General features: G+C 42.4%; 3 protein-coding genes across 4 annotated transcripts in view; 2 read left to right on the forward strand and 1 right to left on the reverse strand.

Moving 5' to 3' along the window:
- Window positions 1-4,967: 4,967 nt before the first annotated feature.
- Window positions 4,968-7,868, reverse strand: LOC106809897. Of its 2 annotated transcripts, XM_014813136.1 has the most exons (5): window positions 7,743-7,868; window positions 6,353-6,499; window positions 5,938-6,073; window positions 5,694-5,779; window positions 4,968-5,401 (listed from the first exon to the last, which is right to left on the reverse strand). In XM_014813136.1, exons 1-5 carry the CDS (start codon window positions 7,840-7,842, stop codon window positions 5,355-5,357), a joined length of 516 nt encoding a protein of 171 aa, XP_014668622.1. In that variant the 5' UTR covers window positions 7,843-7,868; the 3' UTR covers window positions 4,968-5,354. The 2 variants fall into 2 exon arrangements, with proteins under 2 accessions (XP_014668622.1, XP_014668621.1); XM_014813135.1 differs by lacking the exon at window positions 4,968-5,401 and having other exon boundaries at window positions 5,432-5,779.
- A 773-nt stretch (window positions 7,869-8,641) lies between these two features.
- On the forward strand, window positions 8,642-17,642 carry LOC106809895 (zinc finger protein 704-like). Its single transcript, XM_014813133.1, has 7 exons — window positions 8,642-9,336; window positions 9,509-9,627; window positions 12,142-12,368; window positions 13,610-13,710; window positions 14,275-14,474; window positions 15,399-15,496; window positions 15,877-17,642. Exons 1-7 carry the CDS (start codon window positions 8,828-8,830, stop codon window positions 16,105-16,107), a joined length of 1,485 nt encoding a protein of 494 aa, XP_014668619.1. The 5' UTR covers window positions 8,642-8,827; the 3' UTR covers window positions 16,108-17,642.
- A 970-nt stretch (window positions 17,643-18,612) lies between these two features.
- Window positions 18,613-26,115, forward strand: part of LOC106809896 (zinc transporter 2-like) — a 13,255-nt gene continuing 5,752 nt past the window's right edge. Inside the window, exons 1-4 of the mRNA XM_014813134.1 lie at window positions 18,613-18,975; window positions 22,520-22,659; window positions 22,797-22,949; window positions 23,222-23,368. Coding sequence (XP_014668620.1) covers window positions 18,881-18,975; window positions 22,520-22,659; window positions 22,797-22,949; window positions 23,222-23,368 — 535 coding nt within the window. The 5' untranslated portion in view covers window positions 18,613-18,880. The remainder of the gene's footprint in view (window positions 18,976-22,519; window positions 22,660-22,796; window positions 22,950-23,221; window positions 23,369-26,115) is intronic.

Consider the following 26,115-nt stretch of genomic DNA (forward strand, 5'->3'; position numbering starts at 1 on the left):
TCTCTCTCTCTCTCTCTCTCTCTCTCTCTCTCTCTCTCTTCTCTCTCTCTCTCTCTCTCTCTCTCTCTCTCTCTCTCTCTCTCTCTCTCTCGCTCTCTCTCTCTCTCATCCTTATTATACTAGTATCCTATCTTAGTATACTAGTGTATTAGACCTTACATCACTTCCCTCCCTCCCTGTTAGATTCCACACGGCTCCCTCTCCGTGCGGTCTCACACTCCCCTCCCTCTGTTTCACTCTGATATCAGCTCCTCCCCAGCAACCTCCGTCTTACTCCCTCCCTCCATGTGAGAGCTGACATCCCGTTACCCTCCCTCTCTGTTAGATTTCACACGCCTGCCTTCTTGTTAAACTTCACATCTCTCTCCCTCCCGCCTTCCCTCCCGCCCTTTCTCCCTCACTTCCTTCCCCACTTCTTCCCTCCCGCCATTCGTCCCTCCCTTCCTTCCTCACTTCTTCCCTCCCGCCCTTTCTCTCTCGCGACCTTCCTCCCGCTCTTCATCTTTCCCGTCCTCCCTCACTTCTTCCATCTCGTTCTTCCCCCTTACTTCCTCCCTCCCGTCCTCCGTCCTCCCTCCCGCCCCTCCTTCCTCACTTCCTCCATTCCGCCCTTCATCGTGCCCTTCCTCCCCTCCCTCTCTGTTAGATCTCACACTAACCTTTAGTTTCAGAGCGGCCGATTATTGTCGCGAAAAACCTGCTTGTTCGCAGATATATACATCGAGTCTATTCTAAGCTGTCAGCAGCGTGCTATTGATTTCAGTTAGCAACATCATTATTTGCGTATGCAGACGCGTAATAGGGAAAATGAATTCGAATCCTGGCACGTCGTCGTGCTGTCGTGTGCCGAGGCTAGGCTGTCGCAAACGACGATAAGAAGCTGCTGATAGATAAGTCTGCTAGCAGCAGCTGTTGTTCTGCTGACAGTCGGGTGACGTCACGTCCGCAGACGCTCCACGCGTCGCCACTATGTATATTCTCCCCCGGGTGTTGTATCGGGCGTGCCTAAGACCAACCATGTTAATTTAAGTGGAAAATGCGTATACCTATGCATTGCATTATGAAAATGCATATAGCACCTACCCCTAGTGAAGAAAGTCTGGGTGCGGTTAGACGTGCGTTGTCAACTACACGGGATCTGACAGCGTCTTGCGAAATTATTTTTTTGTCGCAGCGAGTTTTTTTTCTTGGCGAGGAGGCTTCTGTTTCCTTCCTGTCCCATTTGCGCGCGTACATCTCGAATATGTTTTGTATGATGCGTGCGTCTCGGTGAAGAATGGAGGAAATGAACTAGCAGCCGCGTCTGCGTTTATTGCGATAGAGAATGAGTACCTTCCACGCTCCCGTTGCCTAGCGATAGCATCCAATCTAGAGGAAATTAATGTGGGGGGGGGAAACGAGTTCGAAACAGAATACGCCTAAAATTGCGCTGGATCTTTCGTTTTTGCAAATCATTTTCGTACGGGTTTCTCATTTTACGCAGGATTTGCAGTAACTGAAACTCTACCGGTTAACACGTGTTGTAATCGCTATTCGTACTCATCGTCCCCAATACGTATTACACAACTGTGGCTTCATGAAGGCAACGTGAAAACGATCACTAATATATGTAGATACACGCGAGCAGCCCGTATGTAATAAAAGCGGTCGAACGTAAATGTGTTGCTATTTGTACAGCCCTGACGAGGAACGGTAGTTCCTTCATCTGTGTTGGATTATAAATTAATAACAGCATTGTCCCCAACATATTTTCTAATTTTAGCTTTCCAGGTATTAGGCATGTATTAGGAATGAGTGTACGGAGGTGCGAGCGTCCGATTTTATGTATAGTGGTTCTATATGCTTCTACATACATGCTCCATGTGCGTCAATTACAGACACACGGCTACCTGAGCCGGTACGAATTGGGTCTTTTTCATCGGCCTATGCATGTAGTCCATAATCCATTGGAATCGTATTACCACGAAATAATGTAATGCCACTGCAACTTGTCTTCTTTCGGTTCCTGTTACACTAGAGAAGTGCTTTAGGATTGATCTTGTGCACTAGGAGGACAAATCATAGCTGTGTATCAGGTACCTTACTTCGACAAGACTGGTGGGTGTTCAGCTGCAATAGAATATATTCTGATTTCATCGAATTACATTATTAGTGTCCAGGGGCGTGTACAGGGGGGGGGGGGTCCAGGAGGTCCGGACACCCCCCCTGCTCGCGCAGAAAACGCATCTGAAGGGGTTTAATTTCAAAAAATTTCCCCCAATTCCCCCCCCCCTTCGCGAACTCGCAAGTTTGGGTTACGGTCAGACCCCCCCCCCCTGGTACAAATGCAAGGCAGAGGTGAAAATGAAGAGTTAATATTCTAAAATCGAAGAAAGGGCGACGATGGAAAACCACGTTCAGCAGTTTGTTTTCCATTAAAAACCATGATACCTTTCTGCTTTTACGTGTGATCGTTTATGGTGTAGACACACGCTCTAGTCAATAAGTGTATTTATTTTAGGATTTCAGAGATATATTGTTTAGTTGAACCAGCTCAATACTTTGGCTGCAAATGTAAATTCACACCAATTCATGTTTGTCAACATAATCGAAATGATACGAGCTTTTAGCTTTAAATAATATTATTTGAGGTTAGTATAAAATCGTTGTAATCAATCTGTATAATATAACTTATTGTGACTATTTGAAATTTTTTGTATATTAAACTTTTACAACATATGGTACCGGTATTGAATTTTGTGTTTGATGTTATGTTGCAAGTAATGCATCACGTAGAGGTTACTACAATAAAAAAACACCTGGGTATTTGGAAAGCCATATATATTGATTAAATACATTCGCTTTATGAAGCTTTTATACATGAAACCGTTCACAAAACACACACATACCATACACGTACTCCTAATAATTTCAGGTGACACTGTCAAGCACTCACACACACACAGCATACACGTTCCCAGATGACATATTTTGACATATTTATCTATTATTGCGATCATATGAGTATTATAACACTGTTTAGACAAAATACACTAGACGAGTCGATATCCCTGGTTAAAAAGAATCCAATTTAAACCAATTTAATTCTGACAAGCCCTTGTTATTTTTATACACGATCTTCACATCTGCTAGCTACACTGAAAAGTGCATAATTTGCTCGAAATTAAAATCAAATAATTTCGAACTCCCTGCCCTCAACCCTAAATCTGACTAATTTCTCTAGAGAGTCTAACGAAATTTATACGGTACTCCTTCAGAATTTGAATTTTATGTGTAAATAGGTTTTGGCAGATGGTTTTGTGCCAGTCAGAAATCGACCCCACAATACGATAACGTCGGGCGTGCTCGCAAATTTGCAGGTGCCTCCCTCTTGTGGCCAAGCATTGTCTAGTGGCAGGGGCGTGTACAGGATTTGTACCAGTGGGGTGTCTAACCGTAACCCAAACTTGCGAGCACGAGAAGGGGGGTCTGGGGGGCCCTCCCATCCGAAGCATTTTTGAAATCTTAGAGCCCCCTTAAAGATGCGTTTCTGGCGCGATGCAGGGGGGTCCGCACAACGCCTGTAAGACCGCCCCTGAGTGGTGGGATTCCAATAAATGTGATAGTAACGAGTTATCTAATATTTTATAATATTATATACATACCAGGCCCGTAGTTGGCCTCGCCAAAAATGTCGACTGCAGAAATATGTAGGACCACCGCCAGTCGATAATATCAAGAGTGCCAGTTACGGTGTTGTGCCGCAGGCATGCCATGGGCTTAACGCCGCGATCGCGAAGCCGATACGCGGGGGGGGGGGGGGCGTGTGTCTGAGGGTATTTCCACCAACATTTTTTTAATTTAGAGCTAGAAATCGGCATCTTCCTGCCATTTTCAGCTAGTTGAAAGCAACAAAATTCTCTAAGTCATTTTTAAAGGGTCAATTTTGAATTTTCAAAGAAGAATGTAGCTAAAGCCTGATGTTTATACTAAAAGTATATAAAATATATATTACGAGTATGATAACTAATAAAACATTGTTTACAAAATTGTATATACTATCAGTAAATAATTATGAAAAATAATATAGTTTTTAATATTTCCGTTCCAGTGCATCGTACTTCAGAATACGTTGAAGCCGGGCCGTGAAGGCATGCATGCAACGTGTGTGTGTTTGTGTGTGTGAGTGCGTGCGTACGTGCGTGCGTGTGTGTGTGTGCGTGTCCGTATGCGTGCGTTCATCTCTCTCCGGGTCATGTTTTTCTCTCCTCTACATAATACAACAATTATTGGTTCAAGTGCTACAGCATAGATTTCAAAGCAAATCACTGTTCCCCCCACAGTTCCTGAGACCCCCTCTTTTAAACGTGTCCAGTTTCATAGCATTGAATTTCAACGAAATCCTAGCTAGTTCCGGAGACCCCCTCTTTTAAACGTGTCCAGTTTCATAGCATTGAATTTCAACGAAATCCTAGTTCCGGAGACCCCCATTTTTGAACATAGCCCAGAGATGCTAACACATATTTGGAGCAATCTGTAGTTTCTGGCCATCAAATTAGTAGTTAGAGGGTCACATAATGACCCGAGTTTGCTAGGGGGGTCCGGCATGCCCCCCGGAAAAATGTTTGATTCTGAGATGCAATTTCCTGCATTCTGAGGGTCAAAAATGACAAAAATTGACAACAACAAAAATATTTCCGATCACAATGAAATTCGTAGTTTCATACAAACTGGTCGTAATGGTGCAAAAGGAATAGAAATTCGTATAAAATACGGATAAATCGTAGTGGTTGGCATCTCTGATAGCCGGTTCCAGAGCATCCCACATTCAACAAACATTAGTTCCATAGACCCCCATTTTCAGGTCCGAGTTAGTTCCAGAGCCTCCCCCCCCATTTTTGACTTCGCAGTGGCACATACCTACCATAATGTGGGGTGAGTGCCCCCTCCCCAGGGTTTCATCTCCTTGGTATACGTTGCTCCTTGGTTCCCTGCACAATTTTTTTTTGTCAAAATAGTGCCACGGCAGTGCCGTGCTGCCGTGGCGGCCATTACGGCCCTGCATACTTACACATTACTTATAACAGTTATGAGAGATTTTGGCTCATGAATAAGATAGAATAGATATAGTCTATATTATATATAGTTTAAAAAATACCATATTAACTCTTCACATCTTATTGCCACTTAAGGCCACCATATCTTCTGCTTCCCACAGCAATATATGCCAGGTTTAATAGAAGATACAGGATTGGGACGGCTGTATGCATTGCACATAAGTATTATCAGGAGTAAGATAATATAGAAGATCTATATTATCTTACTCCTGGTATTATAACAGTGTTAGGGAGCACGATTTACAGGCATTCCCAGTGCTATCTGGTTCGGTAAGCTTTTGGCACAATCAGTAGTGATTGCACGTCTGCAAAGAAAGGATAACAACTTTAAATATAAATGTACATATCACACAATAATAGTCATTGTAAAATTTGTGAATTGTAAATTTTACTTCTAATAATTTGAAATTACATTAGTGAGCTTGTTTCTGTAGTAATCAGTGTGACTACTGACTACCACATGTTCTCACACTGTGCTTAAACGTGCACATGCCTATAGTCTGTATAGATTCTCAACCTTGTTTCACTTTACAACAAAGAATGACTACATAGCATGGTTTAGAACATACGCTATGCAATTAAAATTATGAAACCTACAGTCTTTGTGCAAAAGGTCAGCCAGAATAAGCCCATAAAAGACATATTTCTTGCTGTGATGGTCCTCTGTACCCTTTTCAAACGACCTTAAATGAAAAAAAGTATTATTAACACCAACCAGTTCAACCCTGATAAACAATTTCAAAAGACACATGCGTGTGCGCAGCCATTTTGTTGTTAAAACCCAGGACGATAGGCACTGCAGATAAAAGCTGAAGGTCTGATTTCTGCAAGAATATCTTACCATCCGAGGTGTTGGCCACAGCGAGGACATACTGTTATCCGCCATGCATAACTTGGAAACCACGATGCATCGTAAACAGCTACGCCATGCCTGTACACGTCGGCCTGTTTCACTGTGATCAACTCGAATCTATTCTCTGTAAAAGAAGATTTCTTTTAGTCATTTTTGGTAAGATTTTGTTTTTGTGTGTTGCGAGTTGTTTTAGTTATGAGTTGTTCAGTCATTTGTTTAGTTCATTTAAAACATTCCTATTTATATTTGATTAAAAAACTGTAAAGAGAGATTCCTGTAACAAACTCAGAGCGTTTACCGGCAAATTTGTTTATTGTATGTGATTTTGGTTATTAAACAAAGCAAAGGTGATCATATAGCATCTCAGAAAACTTCATATGATAAACACGTGGCGTGTCCTTACCGTGTGCATTCTGGAACAACTGTATCAAGGTATCATCATGTCCAAGTATAGTGTCGTTACGATGTGAGAGCGCCAATGGACTCTTGTTGCTGTACAGATGTTCGGCAGATGTCACTTTGTGACCGCACCTTCTGCACAGCAACTCCTCTGCAATTACAATTGAATATGTTTACTGGTTCGAAAGAAATGTTTGATATCGGCACGATTCATCTAAAGACGAGCAGTAGTATCAGTATCTTGCTACTTTACTTTGTTTCGTATTGTTTTCATCTATATGCTTAATTGTTACATGGCATTTCATTGCAAATCGTGTTGCTATGAATAAATACCACTTATTATGATTATATAAATAAAAGTCCTATTGCATACTGGTTTGAGTGATTTCCTGGTGCATTATTGATTAATTTTAGCAATGTATTGTATACACAGAAGCAAACTCTATTTATAGAATCACGGATTAGAGATAGCTGATTTGGAGACTAACCATTCATTTAACCCTCCTTCACGGACCATTAAATATTAAAATTATTTTGCATGAGTATGAAATACGATACTAGGGCCCAGCTTTTGAACTTATACCTATCAGTATCCTACATATATACTGCTGACACAAATTCTTTACCGTACTGTGTCTAGACAACTCAAATCATCACAAATGCGTGTTGTATTTTATTCGCTGCGGCTATATGCCCAGCAGCCGGGAACGGTCTTTGATTTCCTAAATGCCCGGCAGTTCCTAACCCTAGCGCTAACCCTTGTTTACTTGAGATAACGCTGAAATTTAAAAACTGCCAGGCATTTAGGAAATCGAAGACCGTGCCAGGCAGCCATCAGATATATGCCGGCTGCCGGGCATACAGCCACTCTGTATTTTATTGGCTTTATAGTTAATTTGCACAACTTGAAAACGAATTACTGAAGATTGGTGAGAGTAAAATATAACTATTATACTAGCTCTAGTACTATAGCCTGCTTACATTAACTGCCGCTGGCTAGTTTCAGCGGCAGCGGCAGCAGCCAGCGGCAGTTAATGTAAGCGGGCTATAGTACTAGAGCTACTAGTACTATTTTACCAAATAAATTGTTCCCTGAAAAAAATGTCTATATAGTATATTAGTAGTATAATTTAACACTATATCATATAGTATACTGATATAACCCGACCAGGCTGTGTGACTAACGTCAATATACGTTGGTATTCTAAGTTCTAACCCTAGCAATACCGTTTCTTGGAGCTAATACTGATATAGTGATAGGTCCTACGTGTAAAGACTATCCGCAATCAAAATTGAATCAACAGAACCATCATCATGGCATGTATGATGTATGATGTAAACAAACATGTTACATATACAATTCACAGCTATAAGGCTTGTTATTTATAAATTACCATCTTCAATGTCACCGGTTTGACCAACAGCAACCTTACATGAATACAGCAACAATATTAACAACGTTGCAAACGTATGAGAAATAAAATCACTATACATTGTGATTGTGAAAATACAACATGGGTGCTGACATATTGAATTTACAACCCATCGTATCGTATCATATCGGAAAAGTGCAAATGGATCAATTGCGTTTTATCGCATTACAGAGCATATATGCACATGAAACATGACTATATTTACAGAATCATAAACAATAAATATAATAACTGATAGATTATTACAAAATATTCATGTATGCTCATCCGATATTACAAGCTAATTTATTTAGAATATAAATCTAACGATACTAAACGATACATATCTTTTCGGCTGTTCCGTACTGTGAACATCTCCCATCTATTTCGGTACCTGAAAATACATTTGGTATGGTGAAAAGCAAAAATTGGCAGATGACGTACCTATATAGTATAAAATAAGACGTTTTAGAAAATATCTATGCGATCGGTCTCTAATGTACGTTATTTCTAACGACAGTAAGGTGGTAACCTAAATATGGCGATGAAATAGGTCAAGGGAGGGCCAGTGGTAAAAGTTATAGACGTAAACACATTTACTGTTCGCGTTTAGACGTTGATTGCAACTATATTTCGTATAAATTCGCCATTTTATGAAAACGTGCTATAAGAATACAAGATGGGCTATATCTGAATTGTAAATTTTTTGAAATAATCGCACATTTTACTATGTAAATTTGGCTCTGAAAATGTATGGCAGGGCTATGGAACAGCTGATATCAGCCACGCCTCATGATGTCACAACGTTCTACCCAATGGTAAACCGCTTCGTATCGCTGCCAACCATTTAACTTCATTGTTGTTGTCACGTGACTATTGTTTACTTCTGAAACGTACGCCCCCTTGGCAGCATAACCAGAGACCGGTAGGGAAACCCTTACGTTATTTGACCGACTGCCAAAAATACAGTACGATATTCTACATCTACTGCAGTATTCGTGAGTATTATATCAACGCACATGTTGCAAGATAACTATATTAGCGTCTACAGTTAGAAATAGGCGAGAATGTCGTCAGGAAAAAGACTAGCGAAACGATCTATCATAGGCGCTCGCGTATGTTGCCCTCATCCCAGTCAAGATGGCTACTTTTTCCCGTGTGCGATACAAGCAACCAGAACCGGCCATTCCGGACAGAACAGATACAGTGTCAAGTTTGTCGACGGAACAGTTGCAGAAGTTAAGGAAACGGAGCTGATCGGACAAGGTTTCAGAAGTATTGCTTCTATCGGGCTGAAGAAAGGTCAAAAGGTCTACATCACCCTGTCGGGTAAAGAGGTTCAGGGGATCGTCATCTCACACCAAATGAATGATGAGGTACTGGTGGCTGTCAGCGGACAGGAACACCCGGTTCTGCATGTCAGCAGGAGGATACAAGAGGTCAGACTGACGGAGAGTCGAAAATCGGCAAGACTTGCAGACCACGATACTGACTACGTTAAACTGGCTAACATTCACGCTCACACACAGAAGCGAGCCGTTTCAGGCGTCATAGATGTGCCATCTTCTAATCCAAGGTATGTATACATGTGACAGCTGGGGGTACATATGAACATCGAGCTATAATATATGTGTAAGTGAACATGAAATATGTATTCAACATTTTCATGAGAAAACACGTGCATATAATTGCGCACAAATGAACAAGTACAGGCACACTCAGACACACTCGTTTGTGGATTCCTACAGGAAGAGAACAAGTGCCAGTTTAAGTGAAGATGTGGAGGCAATGGATGAACAAATTGCGGCCATGGCCCTTACTAGTCTGTCGTGCAGCCCCGTTCCGTCCCACATCACGCGATTACAAGGTAAGAAATTGATATTTTCGAAAATTTATCTTATATATTACAGGAGTGTAGTAATATATATCTATATTATGACACTCCTGATGTTTATACGTTATATAAATCACACGAGTTGTTGCATCTAACATAATAGCTATATGGTGTGTGAGCCGGTATAACTACCAGTTTTCATTGTAACTGTCAAGTACCGCTTCTAAACACAGGCGGTCTGTGTCCGAACGGTATTAATCGTATAATGACAGTATGCCCAGGCATTGAACGCATTTTACATGCCCTGGATACGGCCGATGTTGATAGGCTGTGGGGAGCCTGCATGTACGGCCGCTGTTGCTATGCCCATAGCGATCTGTAGTAGGCCACGACGTGCGCATGCGCAGATGTCACCCAGCTGCCCCGTGCATGCCCCTCCTCTAATTACTCTTCGCGATCAGCTGGCCTTTGTGGCGTGCCTAAATCCTTGACAAGCGGCCCCAGGCATAGTACTTGCGTGAGCGGCTGAGCGCTGGCAGCCGCACCAGGAAGTGGATTTTTCACCACGAACGTGTATGCGCATGAGCGTAGTAGGTCGGTACATGGTCGATAGTGCTATCGTCAATCGGTAATGATGGTGCTGACGTGCTTTCGATACAGATGGGGTAAGTTATAATTGCCACAGTGCAATTAGTGGTGATTGCTTTCTAACGGAATGAAGATTTCTACTTAACTCGGTGAATTTACTGCATGGTTTAGTTCGTCGTGTTTATCGTTGAACATCCCTTCAACATTCGTACTGGCATAGCAAACAGCTGTAGTTCACATCAGTTTCTACGTTTGTAAAGTACGTTATTAGAAAGTAATAAAATCCGGTTATGTAACCCTGCGCATAAACACGTTTACGCAGGGATACGTGAACAAGTTATAAGAAGAAAGTCAAGAAACTTATATAATAGGAAGTATTATTGTACAGTAACAACTATGCCAATCTCTGCACACTTGGTTTACTGTAGGTCCAAGAAACGGTCTTTACTAGGGTTAGAAGACTGTGTATATTGTAGACTGTGTATATTGACGTTAGTCACACAGCCTGGTCGGGCTAGGTTTACTGTAGCTCTACATTATGTTGCGACTTAAACATTATTACACGATCTCTTGTGCCAAATCCGACGTTCACAACTGTGATGCGTTCATTGAGTGAGTGGAGTTAGCTCAAGGGAGCACGGCTATTTCAAGCCTATTTGTGGCCACTGTAAATACGCCAGTGCGTCGATATGTACGCAGTCACAGCTAGAGCGAGGTCGCCCGTGAGTCATATCACCGCGCACGCGCTCGTAGTGAACTCTACGTGACCTGTGTTTACATTCCGCTATCATGCGCTGCCAAGCAGCACTATACAACCCGCGTCCGTGCAGAAATTAATATTCATGCATGTACGTATTTATAGTAAGCATAGATATGAACAAATATGTGTTTGTATATATGTCTATGATGTAAGTAAGCATGGGGTGGTGCACAGGCACTTGGAGCGTCTCAATAAAAAAATACAGAGTGCATGGCTATAATATGCCCGGCAGCCGGCATATATCTGACGGCTGCCGAGCACGGTCTTCGATCGATTTCCTAAATGCCCGGCAGTTTTTAATTTTTCAGCGTTATCTCAAGTAAACAAGGGTTAGGGTTAGGGTTAGGAACTGCCGGGCATTTGAAATCGAAGACCGTGCCCGGCTGCCGGGCATATAGCCACAGCGAAAAAAATAATGGTAAATAAACACGAAATGTATTTACTACCAAAGTCTTAATGGTTCTCTACTCTATTTCGCCTATTATAATTTATTGCCGATAATTACCCGTAAATGCCGGTCAAATGCTCATCTGCAACACACAAGTAAGCCGCACACACGCCCTGCATGTGCACAAACAACATGAATAAGATGGTTATAAAATCGGTTCCAAGTGCCACTGATAGGGGTAATGTCTCCCTGGGTACTACCGGAACGTACCCTGGTAACTATCTGATATGGTTAGGGTTAGGGTGTAGGCGTAGGCGACTCCCTAGACTCGTTAGTGGAGTAGGCGAGGTACGGTCCGGCATATTAGATAGTACCAGGGTACGTTCTGGTATACCGGACCGTACCCAGGGTACGTTCCGGCAGTACTCAGGGCCTGACTCAGGGAGACATATAGACCCTGGCAGCCCAAGTGCCTGTGGGGTGGTGGCTGCTTGGCGTCATGCTGATGCTGTAAAATGTGCTATTTTATATGGGGCTATATATGCAATCCCGAATACGGAGTAAAATAGTAAGTGGCTGTTAGGACATAATAATACCTTATTACCACACTCATGACACTATATTTATATGGCTGCCACGGTGCCACCTATGTATTGCTGAACCCTATATTGACGTAATTAAGTAAGTTATAGTTCTATGCCATTTATACGAAAACACGACGTTTTATGTACACACATCAATAATTAATTATTTATTTTAATGATTGATTTAATTGTTCAGTATTAATAATCTATCCGGATTCCATTGACAGAAGTAGAGATGTGGGCCGCTGGAAGCGAAGGTGGTCACTCGTCAAGTTACTCAAGTTGGGACACTGATGGCAGTTGGAAAAGCAGCCCATCCCCACCCTCCCGGCTTCCAGTCTCTGCCGTCCCTACACCGGTCCAAGTATTCACTGGGAACTCTACGGATGAGGGCATTGGGCTCGAGGAGGCCTTTGATGAGCCTTCAGATGAAAGTTCACCACGAAAGAAAAGGGTATGGAAAGTCCACTCTGTCCATTGCACCTAGTTGTATCCCCCGCGACGAAGTCGGCGGGGATACTATGGTTTCATGTCTCCCCAGCCGTGGCCGCCGCCGCCGCTCGGTCCGCCCCAGAGAATTTCTTTTCGCTCTATAACTCGACCCCTAATTGACCTAGCGTGACCAAACTTGGTGTACTTACACATCTTAGGGAGAAGGTGTGCAGAGTACCAAAACCAGGTCACTGCGACCTTTATTTGACATTGATCTTGATCATATTTCCCTTCCGCTCTATAACTTGGCCCTTAATTGACCTAGCGCTACCAAAACCAGGTCACTGCGACCTTTATTTGACCTTTACATTGACCTTGATTATATTTTCCTTCCGCTCTATAACTTGGCCCTTAATTGACCTAGCGCTACCAAAACCAGGTCACTACAACCTTTATTTGACCTTTACCTTGACCTCCATCATATTTCCCTTCCACTCTATAACTCGGCCCCTAATTGACCTAGCGCTACCAAACTTGGTATACTTACACATCTTGGGGAGAATGTGTGTCGCGTACCAAAACAAGGTCACTGCGGCTTTTATTTAACCTTGACTTTGACCTTGATCATATTTCCCTTCTGCTCTATAACTCGGCCCCTAGTTGACCTAGCGTGACCAAACTTCGTAGACATATGCATACCTTCTAGACCTCCTATATTTCCTATATATGTTTTATAGGATTCTATAAAACTCCTATATTTTGACACAACCTCTTAGATTTCCTATATTTTGAGTGGCTGTAAATTTTTTGGCAAATTGTTAGGGGGAAAGATCATCTATTATGGCCGACCGAGTCTCTTGTATAGACAGATATTGGACTTTCATTGCCAAGATCTATTTGCAAAGTCATCTCTTTGCAAAATTTGCAACTTTGCAACATTTACAAGTGCATCTTTTTGAAAGGTCAATATCCTGTTCCTGCGGACATTGAGTATCTCTAAATTGTTTCAACCAATTGTTCATGCCAAGGTTGTGTGGTGAATGTGTGCACAGCTTCTGCTCAGTTCCTTAACATTCCTATATTTCTCCTATATTTTAAAGGATCTCCTCTTATATTTCCTATATATTCTTGTCCTATCAAGTGGCTATAGGAGGTATGAAATTTATATTTGATTAATTGTTGCTACTTTTGGTAATTGATATTTGTTTTTAATATTACTATTTGGTAATTTATATGGCATTTTTGTCTTGGTGTACCATGCAGCTGCCCAGTCGGAAGGTCTACCAGTGCACATGGCAGGCCTGTGGAGTCGTCTCTGCCACTAGGTCAGCTGTTGAACGCCACATACGACATGCTCATCTCATGTAAGCTCTCTATAATTCATGGTGATGCGTATAATATGGCTGCTCAGCATGTGTACAGGCCACTATGTATACTGTCACGTTAGCTGTGCTAGAGGCTACCTCTATGGAATAGACACGTGCCTATAATAGACACTTGGTACTTTACTTGAATAGCAGTTATTTAGTTAAATCACCTCAGTAGACAACTGTCTATAGAAGACACGTTTAGGGGTTTTCTTGCATGATCTTTATGTACAGATTTGACTGTAGGTGTTATCTAAGCAGATACATATTTTCAAGAGCTAATACACACTAGGTGTTTATTAGCTCTTGATATTTTGTATATGTAAAATTGTTTATGTAAAAAGGCAAGCATATTCGATATTCCTCGTACGCTGAAGATTGAATGTATAAATGACATGATGTTGTCTGTTTCTGAAATACTTTCTTGCATTTTACAATGATACGAGTAATTTTCATTCACGATAAATCTATTCTTAATTGTTTTTGATCAGTTATTGTAACTTGCTAACAGGTGTAATAAATGAATTTACACTCACGATGTTGTTTGCGTCTGTGCGGCAGGAGGCAGGACAACAGTGATTCTGACCTGAGCGACGATCATGAGGAAGAATTCTACTACACAGAGATAGAGGTCAATGTCGACAACATCACGGACTCGCTACAGCATATGAACATGTCAACATCCCCTGCGCCCACCCAGAGCCACATGGACATGGTGCGGCCTCCGCACGAAGACCCCATTTATAAGGACCATCAGTATGGTCAGTACCTTAAATTACCTTCTTTTATCCTAGCTTAAAATGACTTAAATGGCATGCTGTCTAAGAGTTCAAAATTCTAAAGTTATAGCATGAAAACAAGTGCCGCAGAGCGACAGCGCTCAACTGACGTGTACTGTAGCCGGGTATTCTTCTGATAAACTCACTGGCAACCGAATCAAGTGCTCCCTCCCGCCACCGCGTTGATAGGCTTTGCTATACCGGTAGTACAGTAATAAAGATATAGCTGTGTAACTTTAATGACTTTGTTATATTAACGTTATCTTGGATATGTGTCGAGCGCGAGCGTAGTGGTGGTGGGGGAGGATGGGGGGCGGGTAGAGGGGGCTCGGGCAGTAATAGCAAAAGCAGTTCAGTCCTTTGTTAACAGTCAACAAATCCAGGTTTACCCCTCCTCTTGAGGGTCAAAGGATTATCAGACAATTACTCTTCACACGTCAGCAGAAAGTACATTTCATGGTCCTTTCAATAAAGTGATAAAAATGGTAGGTCAGCGCTGAAAAAAAAAGTTTTGCACTCGGTCTGTTAGACCATATCCTCAGAAAATGTCTGATATCTGACCTTTCCCCTACTGCCCTTTGACCTGTGACCTCCAATTTCACGCTGGTGATGGGTTTCCTCCCCATCACACTATACATAGAATATTAAGAGCGTAGGTCGAGCCGTTGAGATTTCTGCCGCAATTCCGTATTTCCTCCTATACCTTAAGTTAAGGGGGAAATATTCCCCCTCCATTGACACATCTTGACCTGTGACCCTTGACCCCCAAATTCGACATCCCGAGTACTTTTTTTTTTTTACAGTGTATGCAATCTTGCTGTTTATTCAGTCAAGGTTTCGTTCAATCTACATTATTCGTATTGTTGTGCATTTTATATTATTGCACGCGTTTGTTAAATGTTTTAGGTATACGACCGGTGGAAAGCACCTTTTCTGCTCCCGTCAACATTCCCCAGATACAGAGGTCCTTGTCGTGGCAAGCATCTACTTCTGGTACAAATTCTGTAAGTGTCCTCATTTTAGGTAAACCCACTAAAGTAAAGAATGTCGCGTAATATTGTACGATTGTTGAACAGCTGCACTGCATCTTGTGTGCAAGCTCAGAAGGAACCAGGAACCACTCATCTCATTTAAATGTAGATTTATGCCAAATGAAATTTAGGGACTGGTTACCATAGCAAAACTAACTATGGCGATGATTCCATCCCAGTTCTCAAAAGGGTAGTATAAGTAAAAGTGAGGTGTAAGCGAAACAAATTGTGAATGATGCGATGGTGGCGGATAAAGCGTATCATTATCTACCCCACCCACTCTAACGTGGTTCCAGGTATTGCGTAGATTTAGCATATGCTTAGATGGTTTATCAAAGCATTGTATGCTTCAGGTGTCACTGCAAAGTCAAGGTTATAGATCGATATTCTACCAACGTCAGCAGCAGCACCAGGCCGCTTCTCCCAAGTCTCCTACCTACTTGTGCTCTACGCAACGCAGCAGCAAGGGACGCGGAGAGGGTCGCAAGTGCAGAAAGGTGTATGGTATGGACAACAGAGATCTATGGTGTACGCAGTGCAGGTGGAAAAAGGCGTGCTCCCGGTCATTTGACTCGTACGCATAGGTACTTGGTTTCTTCCAGTGGTTTAGCCAGTAGGGGGTTAATACACCATCAGTTCTATGTCGCATCCTCGTAAAACTCTTATTCTGTGTGTTTGGATAAATTAATGCTCTTGACCTTTAATCGATGCACCACAGGGAGAATTTCTACTACATTATCCATTTGGAGTCTCACTAGATGATGTAGCTGTATTTTTATATACAAACGCTGACAAAATGTGTATGTACATGTATATGTGTGTGTATGTGTACGTGTATATGGAAAGTATGTGCTTCTGATCAGGAGTGAATAAAAACACATTTTCTTGTTGTTTTTATTCATGCCTGTTCTGATGTTTTATGGTTTAGCCTCGTAATATGTTGTAAATGCAAATCATTCAGGTGAATCGGCAGTTGTGTGCCGAATGCTAAAAATAATCATCTTCATGCGACGTAGATGAAATTTAATAGCACCAGGTAGAACTGTACGTGGAATTATTACATCTGAATTCAATAATCTCAGTATCACAATGAGATGCATCTAAATACTTTTGTGTGTGCTGTAAATAGTTTGTAGAACAGAAAACTATCTACACAATGATTAGCTGTAATAGGGATAGCTCCAAGAAAAGGTCCTGTATAATTGTGAGCATTTAGTGTCAACCACACTGGTTTATTATCTAGTGTTTTTAGTCGTTGAAGTTGTGAGCTTTTATGATATAGACGTGATTAGTAGCAATCTTACATTTTAACAGTATTTAATACCATTTACCCGTTTTTAAACTGCGTGATCTTTTGTGGTCTCTAGATTTATTCCTCAGTATTCCAGATCGTTTTGAGGCAGTCATGTTAATGCTGAATATACCTGTGAACTTGTGGCGCCACTGTGGAGGGAAAAAAGAAAATGATGTAGCATTATGTCCCTTTAAACCAGGAAACTATTTCAGCAAAAGTATTCCTGTTGGTCTCGCCAAGAGCATAAACCAAAATGAGTGAGGTAATGTGTAAGTTATATATATGAAGAGCATTTTATATACAATCACACTACATAATTGTATCGGGGTATATGTATAGCAATTGCAACATGTTAATGCACTTTTAAATTTGAGTGGGCTGTAATGGTCGATAATCGAAACAAGGATCTGTCACTGACTCGTGTGCATCTGAGCATGCAGACTCGACAAATCGTACAGGTGGAGTCTGTACATATATAAAAGCACTACCATACATTACAGGCTGTATGTCATGCAGTTGTGTGCAGTTATTTTTCAATGTATTTTAGCATATGTAGGGGTAGAGGTTTGTAGTTAGTTGTTTGGTCAGGAATGACATTGAAGTTACTAAATTATTGCTTGTAAGTTGTATTGTCTTTGTATCTGTACGTGAGAATGTGACCGGTTTTTTCTTAGCAGCTGTGCGGAGTTATGCATGATAAAGTTAAGCAATTCACACCCTACACTTGAATCTCTCTTTATCTTTGGCATTGTACGTGGTTGTAAAATTTGTAAGTGTTTACATGTTGTACAATGAATTGTCATTTCACAAAGTGATCGAATGCTACTTATTCTTATATAAGTTCATATGCATTTCATTGTATGTCTTCTTTAATTACTATACGTTACTTAACTAAATGATGAGCAATGTCTATACGCAAATCACATTACCTTATTGCAAATTCAAACTACCACACATTGGTTTTATTTCGACAACAGATAGTATCATGCATAGCTTGAAGACTTTTTGCAATTGTTATACAGATGCAAACTTAGTTAGTTGCCAACAGGAGAACGTACGTATGTATGCTGCTATGCACGCACTATACTTTATGATCATGGCTAGAACAGCGAATCTATTTTCTACGCATATCTATACTAATAGTAATACTATATATTATATATGTACCATAAGGAATGAGAAAATATAAGGTTTTGCTCTAAAAGAGTCACTTACACAAACACCAACCACCCCAGAGCCTCAGCCCAGAGCCAGGAATAACGATTGTTATTGCAGTGTGGTCAAACCATAGATATAGATATCTTCATAGATATATAAATAAATTCTTCTTCTTCTATTATATCTATCGGTCAAATACGTTACGGTAATAGTATATGACATCGTTCCGCCATCTATCGGGGCAAATAATTTACAATCGCGCGTTGTTAACGTACGCGTTATTGCGTAACATGGTGCTAATGCACTGCCACCGGTGAGGTGGGTGCGGGTAATACAACTAATTGTAAATAGTAAGGTTAAAAAAACAGTAAACACAAAAAAACTTCGTAAACTATTAAACCCAACCGGGCTCTACGGCGCAGTGATAAGCAATTAAGACGGATACCGTTGATCATGGATATACACAACACATGTGTTCACTGGCAGCAAGAACAAGCCCGCACGCACGTACACGGTACAGCACACACGTACGCGCCCATTGACTATAATATAACATTATAGTTGTTATTATTATTATAAGTTGTTATTATAGTCAATGGGCGCGTGTGTGCTGTACGTGCGGGCTTGTTCTTGCTGCCAGTGCATGTGTTGTTTATATCTATGATTTGATGTGGTCGCGGTCGTTTCCGGTTTTGCACGTAGCTCTCTAGCCGCGGGTTACACATTTCCCGCATGTCAGCGCGTCACGACGCGGTACCGTGCGCAAAAGGTAGGTGCCGATGCTTACATCAATACCTGTCCTTTGGACATGTAGGTGACCCAGCCGCAGTCACATGTGTTCGTCCCCACTGGTGCTACTGCGGACAGCTCTTTAGTTATATACGGCTAACAAAGACCGTTTCACAATGTCGGACGTCGAGGGAGGAACTGTAACCCCATCGGAAAAGTCGCCGCTGTTGGGAAGTTTTAATAACAAGAGTCGATCCGGATCGTTCAAGAAGTAAGTTCTACTGTATTTTCTACAATTTTAATCGGTGTGAGATTTTTAAGTGGCGGCCGCTAGCTGTTTCACACAACGACTCGGTTAGTGTTTACGATATCGTCTAGATCCTGGTCTAGTTTATCTGCTTTTGTTGCAATGTCGTGTTGCGTTGTGCGGCCACCACATCGACTTGGCTGCGTTCATTCGCTACAGCAGCTGCTATCGAACGTGCGTTGCAAGCCGGGCATCGCGTAGCTCCGCACAATGTTCGCTGTGCGTTGAGTGTATATTTCGACACCTCTACATCTATAGGCCTACATAGACTCTATACTTTCACTGTTATGCAACAAAACGCTCATATTTCCTTTCCATCTGTCACTTCTTATCTTTAGAAATGTTATTGGTCACTCCAACATCGTTTCTTTTGTATGTAAACACCAACTAGCATCCGAGGTCATAAGTTCTGGCAGATTCATCGAAAAGACCATAATAGTTTTTAATTTTAATACCCTTTATTCTACCATACATAAGACCATACATACCCTTAAGCCCGGCGCACATAGCCGAACATTTGGCTCAAAAACATTATCGTAGCAATGTTCCATGAAATGTTCGGCAATGTGCGGTGAAAAAAGTTGCCGAACATTTGTTCCGAACAATGTTTCTGAAGATCGGAAAGGTTTGATATCTCGAACATTGTTCGTCGAATGTTCGTCAATGTGCGCTGAATGTCGAACAATTCTAGGAACATTTGTAAAGTAGTAACCAATAGCAGCACGATATGTGGTCACATGATTTTTGTGCCCAATCATGCGCCGATCACGTGACTCTTTACAACACAGCTTCTAGACGGCGCCACGAGATTGTTCGCTGCAAAATGTTCGTCAATGTGCGCTCAGCAATTGTCCACCCGCACATTGCCAGACAAAAACATTTGTTCGGGAAAATGTTCGGCAATGTGCGCCAGCCTTTAGTCTACGTACGAATATCCTATTCACATCTCCAGAGTTCACACACCCCCTATAATATTAAACCTTTATTGCATGCAATTCAAATACGGTACGCAATCTTTATCATATAGAAAAAACCTGATAGATGCAATATAATATGCAATAACCTAATAGTGTTGAGCAGTTAAAATAATAAAATTTCTGAATAATACGTACAGCACAAAACACATGCAGTGCTTCCTTCTTCTTGCCCTTTCCTTTCTGTCTCATTCTCCTTTCACATTACCCATCTCCTCCATCCAACTTTTCTGATGGCTGTTGACCCAACCCTGTTAATTAATTGTACTTAATTAATTCATAACGTCCTTCTTGTCACTTCCTTTATTAACCATACTCTGCAACATGGTTAATCAGTAATTAAATTGCAGGGCTGCCAACTCTCACGCATTGACCGTGAGACTCACGCATTTTGACCAAATCTCACGCTGATCTTACAATATCTCACGCACAGCAACAAAATGCTGAGATATCTCATGCATGAATAATCTCTTCATGAATAAAATGCTGAAATATCTCACGCACAGCAAAAAAAATCTTACAATATCTGAAAAAAGTCACTTTAGTATGCACCATGCACCAAATTGCACAAATTGAAGTTATAAAATGCAAAAGCTCCCTACCGTGGGAGGGGAAATCCCCCTTCCCCCCCCCCTCGGTCGCTTCGCTCCCTCACATCTCACTCTCACCTATCACCCAATGTTGGCAGCCCTGAAATTGTTATTCACATGAAATGAATAGGTACCTACCAATAATAGGTACCAATAATAGGTATAAATAATGGGTACCACCTATAAATTATCATGTAATTCATTCAGGCAGAAAGAATTTCCCCAGAGGCAAAAGAAAAATTTCCTGGAAACACTACAGGATGGTATTTCTAGTGGCAGTTACGTTCGTGCTATAAGACCAATATGCCCATGTCTGCCAAGTTGCCAACCATAAATCCACTGGCAGTGTGACAAATCTGATACAGCTACAAGAGATTTTTCAGGGCCGTAGCCTGCGTGGGGGGGGGGGGGCTGCCCCCTAGATTTTGGAGCAAAATTAAAAAAAGAAATTGTTCTACTAAAAGAGAATTGTCGTAGTCAGAATGAAGGCTGTACATGTACTCAAAAGTGCCTCAAATACCATCTCCTGCGATCTACATTTTCAAAATTTTTTGTGGGAGGACCACCAGACCCCCCCACCTGTTTCTCACCCCCTCCTTGAAATCCTGGATCCCCACTGCCTCCCCTAGGAATTTGCTCAGCCTACGGCCCTGTTGTTTGTAATAGGTATGGAATTATGTCCTTATACCACATCCTTTACTGCAGACTTTGGTCTCAATCTGCAAGTACGCATGTTTACTTATAACCGATTTTCTGCTCAACTACATAATTTATAGCTTTATGTTGAGTTTACTCCCATTAATTGTTTGCATGCGGGGTATTATATGCCTGAGCTAAAATTATGGTATAAAACCAATACTAGTTAAAAATGAAATATGTCCGAAGTTTGAGTGGTGGAAACCAGATTAGACGTAGGTGTGTGTAATCAGTATGCATATGGGAGAAGACTATTCCAGGTGGACCGGTTACAGAAAAATGTATTGAGAACTGGCAACTTGAGAATTGGTAACTTGTTAATTAGTGTTTTCTTAGACATTTTATTTCAAAGTTAATTAGCAAAAGTGTTAATTAGCTTGTTCGATTTGCAAGTTAAATGAAGATTCTGTAGCAGGTCTCTTCCATCATTCCATCCAAGGCCATTTCGATTATGCACATTCTGCCTCTGGTAATTCTTCTGTGTATTCGTCTCAATAGCTGGAAAAGGCAGCAAAGAAGAGTTAATAATATATTGCATACATAACACAGTATCATTATATGTATCTAAAACTATATCTATTATCATCTAACAATTAAGTTCCTTACACAATATAATCCTACGAAGTACAGCCTTCTTGGCTCTTGTCATCAATTCCAGCAGGTTACCTATGAAATTAAATACAATGAAACCTATATGGGACACTCACCTAAACACAAAAAGTAGCCTTCATAGACACGTGGTATTTCAGTATAAGTTGGTGGTTATTTTGAATTTTGCTGTATGACTGTACGAGTCATGCAATGCATGTCTAAAGACAATGATAACTTTTTTCTATTATGGACTCTTCATGTAATAAGTGCATTGACTTAACAGCAATTACATTAACCCTTAGATTTAGATCCAAGTACAAGCATTTGTATTGTAAGTGATAAGGGGTTAGTGAATGCTTTTGTGTGTGTTTCTCTTTTCACGGAGGGCGAAGAAGATTATCAATCTGAAGGCACGATGACAAAAGGTGCCAAGCAGGACTACTGAAATGACCAGATTGGTCATTCTGCTATTCTATCGTTAAATATCAAATTAACGACAGATTCTTCGTAAATGCATTTTTTATACCAGTATAGTCACTGAATGTATTTTAAGTAAAGAAGATATGTCAGTGCATGGATTTTCAAGAAAGGTAGATGTGTTCAGAAGTACATAACAAATCTTCTATACTCAGTTGCATGTTCCATCTCTACTCACAGGAGCAATTCCATCGACGTGGTACCTGACATTGATATAAGGGATGGGCAGGTAGGAGGCCAGTATAATACCTTATCAAGACAGCCTGTCGGTGGCTCCATCACGGTGTGTCTCCATGGCAACGCTGACGGAGACTGCACGGGTAATTGACATACCTTCCACAATTTATTTTGATAGACGTATTATATTAAATGCATGTACGGGAGTTTTTTTATTTGCAGAATTTTGTTTTTCCTGTCGCCAGAGAAATGTAGTTAAAAGTTTGAAGTTTGATTTCAGTATGCGAAAGCGACTCGAACAGCGACTGCAGTACTGATGACACGCACTGCCACAAGGAGAGGTCACAACACATTCTTGATGACAAGAAGGCCAAGCGGAAGCTCCTTATTGCCAGCTGCCTCTGTCTCGTGTTCATGATAGGAGAAGTATTTGGTATGTACTACAGTGACTTGGGCGTACTGACAGTATTGTAGTGTATTTTGGCTGTATAGGTAAGGCGTATAACTGTACACAGTATGGCTAGACATTTTCATGCCATTCTCAAAGTGGCGGGATATAGGATGAAATTACAGGTTTCGTTTTCATCCTATCAGTTTCCGCAAAATGCATGTCCCGTTGCTGTGGTATTCTACGATTGGCAATCATTACGCAGAATGTCTACACATACTTGTGTAATAAACTGTACTTGTTGCCCTCGCCACCAGGTGGCTACTTTGCCGACAGTCTTGCGATCATGACGGATGCGGCTCATCTGCTTACTGACTTTGCGAGCTTCATGATCAGTCTCTTTGCCTTATGGGTTGCCTCCCGTCCAGCCACCAAACAGATGCACTGGGGCTACTACAGAGCAGGTGAGTGACAAACCTCCAGGACAAATACACGCGCACCATGTATGTTAATTACCTAGTGCCTCAACCCAGGGATTACATGTATTAGCCCATTCATATCATGTCTACAGGGCAAAAAATTCAGATTTTTTTGCACCGGCCCAGAGGGCGGGCTTGGTAACAGCAATTTTTTACCAGCCCTCACCAATTTTTTTTGAAAATCAATGTCACATGTTTCACGCTTGCATTCTCGATTTCAAATTTGTAAAATGTTGATAAATTATGGCATGATATCCTTCAGGTAAAACAGTAATAAAGGCTATTTCAGAATTTGCTCATTAATGGTATAAATAAAAATGTAGGTACTCGCTAACACGGCTGAAACGGGCCGGTGTTTTGTCAATGTTACCGACCGTCCAAATAATTTGCCGGCATATATACCGATGGGCCGGTGCTAATTTCGCACCCTGTGCCTATCCTGTTTGTTTCACCTTGCCTTTTCGGCTATCTTGTTTACACATATCTTGTTTATCTGTATGTTTACTACACCTATCTACCCATATATTTACATAACTATACTTCCAGGGTTCGACACTAACGCTAGTCCGTTAGTCCGAGACTAGTAAAAAATAAGAAGGACTAGTAAATGCCCCATAGCCGTTAGTCCTGCGGACTAGTTATTTTCCCCGTCCCAATTTCCCATCCTCCTATATCGATTTTACTATAGTCCCTGGCGGCAGCTTCTCTCAACCATTGGTCCAAGATCCAAAGAGCTAAATATATATATTATAATTAACTCATTGCCATCAACAAGTTTTCTCTGTTTAATAGATGCGCTAGTACAAGTATAGACGCGAGCCCGCTCTGCACGCTAGACCATATGGCAGTACAAACATTGTTAAAAACAATGGAGCCACAAACCGGGCGTTGCTAGAACACGGGCGTCGAAGGAGGGTACCGTTACGTGGCAGCACTAGTCACTTTGTACGCTTCAAAGTCCAAATCTTCCACAGAAAGATTCCACAGTCAGTTGTACCGTGCTAGACATGCCCATATTTCCCTAACCCTAACCCTAATCCTAACCCTAACCCTAATCCTAACCCTAATCCTAACACAAGTGCAGCCACATCACAAGACCCTCCTTCGACGCCCGTGTTCTAGCAACTCCCCCACGAACCAGTCTACCGATCGATCACTTTACAGTAGTTGTCGACATAGAACAAACGGTCTGATTGTATAAATGACACAACTAATCAGTTTATACGCTCTCATATAGCGAGGTATTTACATCGCAACCACATCGCATGCGTGTTTTACTTAAGTCAATACAAATAGTTATCTATACAGGGTTCTCAAAGAGCACTTATAGCCTGGCGGCCCGCCAGGCTATCGTCGAGCCCCGCCATCCTAAAATGCACCCGCCACTCTAAATATCATAGCCGCCATGCTGGTGTATACACAAGAAGTTCAAACAATTAATACATGCTGTTTATACGCTACCTGCCTGCCTGCCAGCTAGCTTCCTTGTCACCTGCCTGCCTGCCAGCTTCCTTGTCACCTGCCTGCCTGCCAGCTTACCTGCCTGCCTGCCAGCTTCCTTGTCACCTGCCTGTCCCTGCCACTGCTTTCCTCGTCACCTGCCTGACAAGCGGGCTTCCTTGCTCACCTTTGCCTGCCTGCCAGCTTCCTCGTCACCTGCCTGCCTGCCTGCCAGCTTCTCGATTCAAAGCACTGGCCTGCCTGCCAACTTCCTTGTCAACCTGTCTGCGTCAGCCTTTCTTGTCACCTGCCGCTTCCTTGTCAACCTGCCTGCCTGGTCAGCTTCCTTGTCACCTGCCTGCCTGCCAGCTTTCTTGTCACCTGTCTGCCTGTCAGCTTTCTTGTCACCTGCCTGCCTGCCTGCCAGCTTCCTCCGCCATTCACCTGCCTGCCTGCTGTCAAGCTTCCTACTGCCTGCCTGCCTGCCAGCTTTCTTGTCATCTGCCTGCCTGCCTGCTTCCTTGTCACCTGCCTGCCTGCCAGCTTCCTTGTCACCTGCCTGCCTGCCTGCTTCCTTGTCACCTGCCTGCCTGCCAGCTTCCTTGTCACCTGTCTGCCTGCCAGCTAGCTTCCTTGTCACCTGCCTGCCTTGCCGCCCACCAACCTTAACTCTAGCCTGTCTGCCTGCCGTCGCCTGCCTGCTGCGTTGCCGCCTCCGCTGCGTTGACCCACCACCCTACTAAAGCCTGTCGGTGTCTGCCTGCCACCAATCATACCTACTATAGCCTGTCTAGCCCTGCCTGTAACTGCCTGTCTGCTCTGCCTGTCTGCCTGTACTGACGCCTGCCTGACCTGCCTGCCCTCCTGCCTGCGCTGCCGCGCTGCCTGCCATCACACCCTACTATAGCCTGTCTGTGTGCTGCCGGCATGCCTGCATGTCTGCCTGCGTGCCCTCCACCCTACTATAGCCTGCCTGCCTGCCTTCCTTGCTCCCACCACCCTTACTAGCCTGCCTGCGTGCCCACCACCCTACTATAGCCTGCCTGCCTGCCTGCCTGCGTGCCCACCACCCTACTATAGCCTGCCTTGCCTGGCCTCGCCGCCTGCTGCCTGCCTGCGTGCCTGACCTGCCCACACTCTACTGATTAGCCTGCTGCCTGCCTGCCGCCTGCCACACCCTAACTAGGCCTGTCTGCCTGCCTTGCCATGCTGCAGCCTGCCACCACCCTACATATAGCCTGCCTGCTGTATGCCTGCATGCCTGCGTGCCCACCCACCTACTAGCCTTTCGT

This window comes from Priapulus caudatus, unplaced genomic scaffold (assembly GCF_000485595.1).
Source record: "Priapulus caudatus unplaced genomic scaffold, Priapulus_caudatus-5.0.1 Scaffold394, whole genome shotgun sequence".
Taxonomy (NCBI): Eukaryota; Metazoa; Priapulida; class Priapulimorpha; order Priapulimorphida; family Priapulidae; genus Priapulus; species Priapulus caudatus.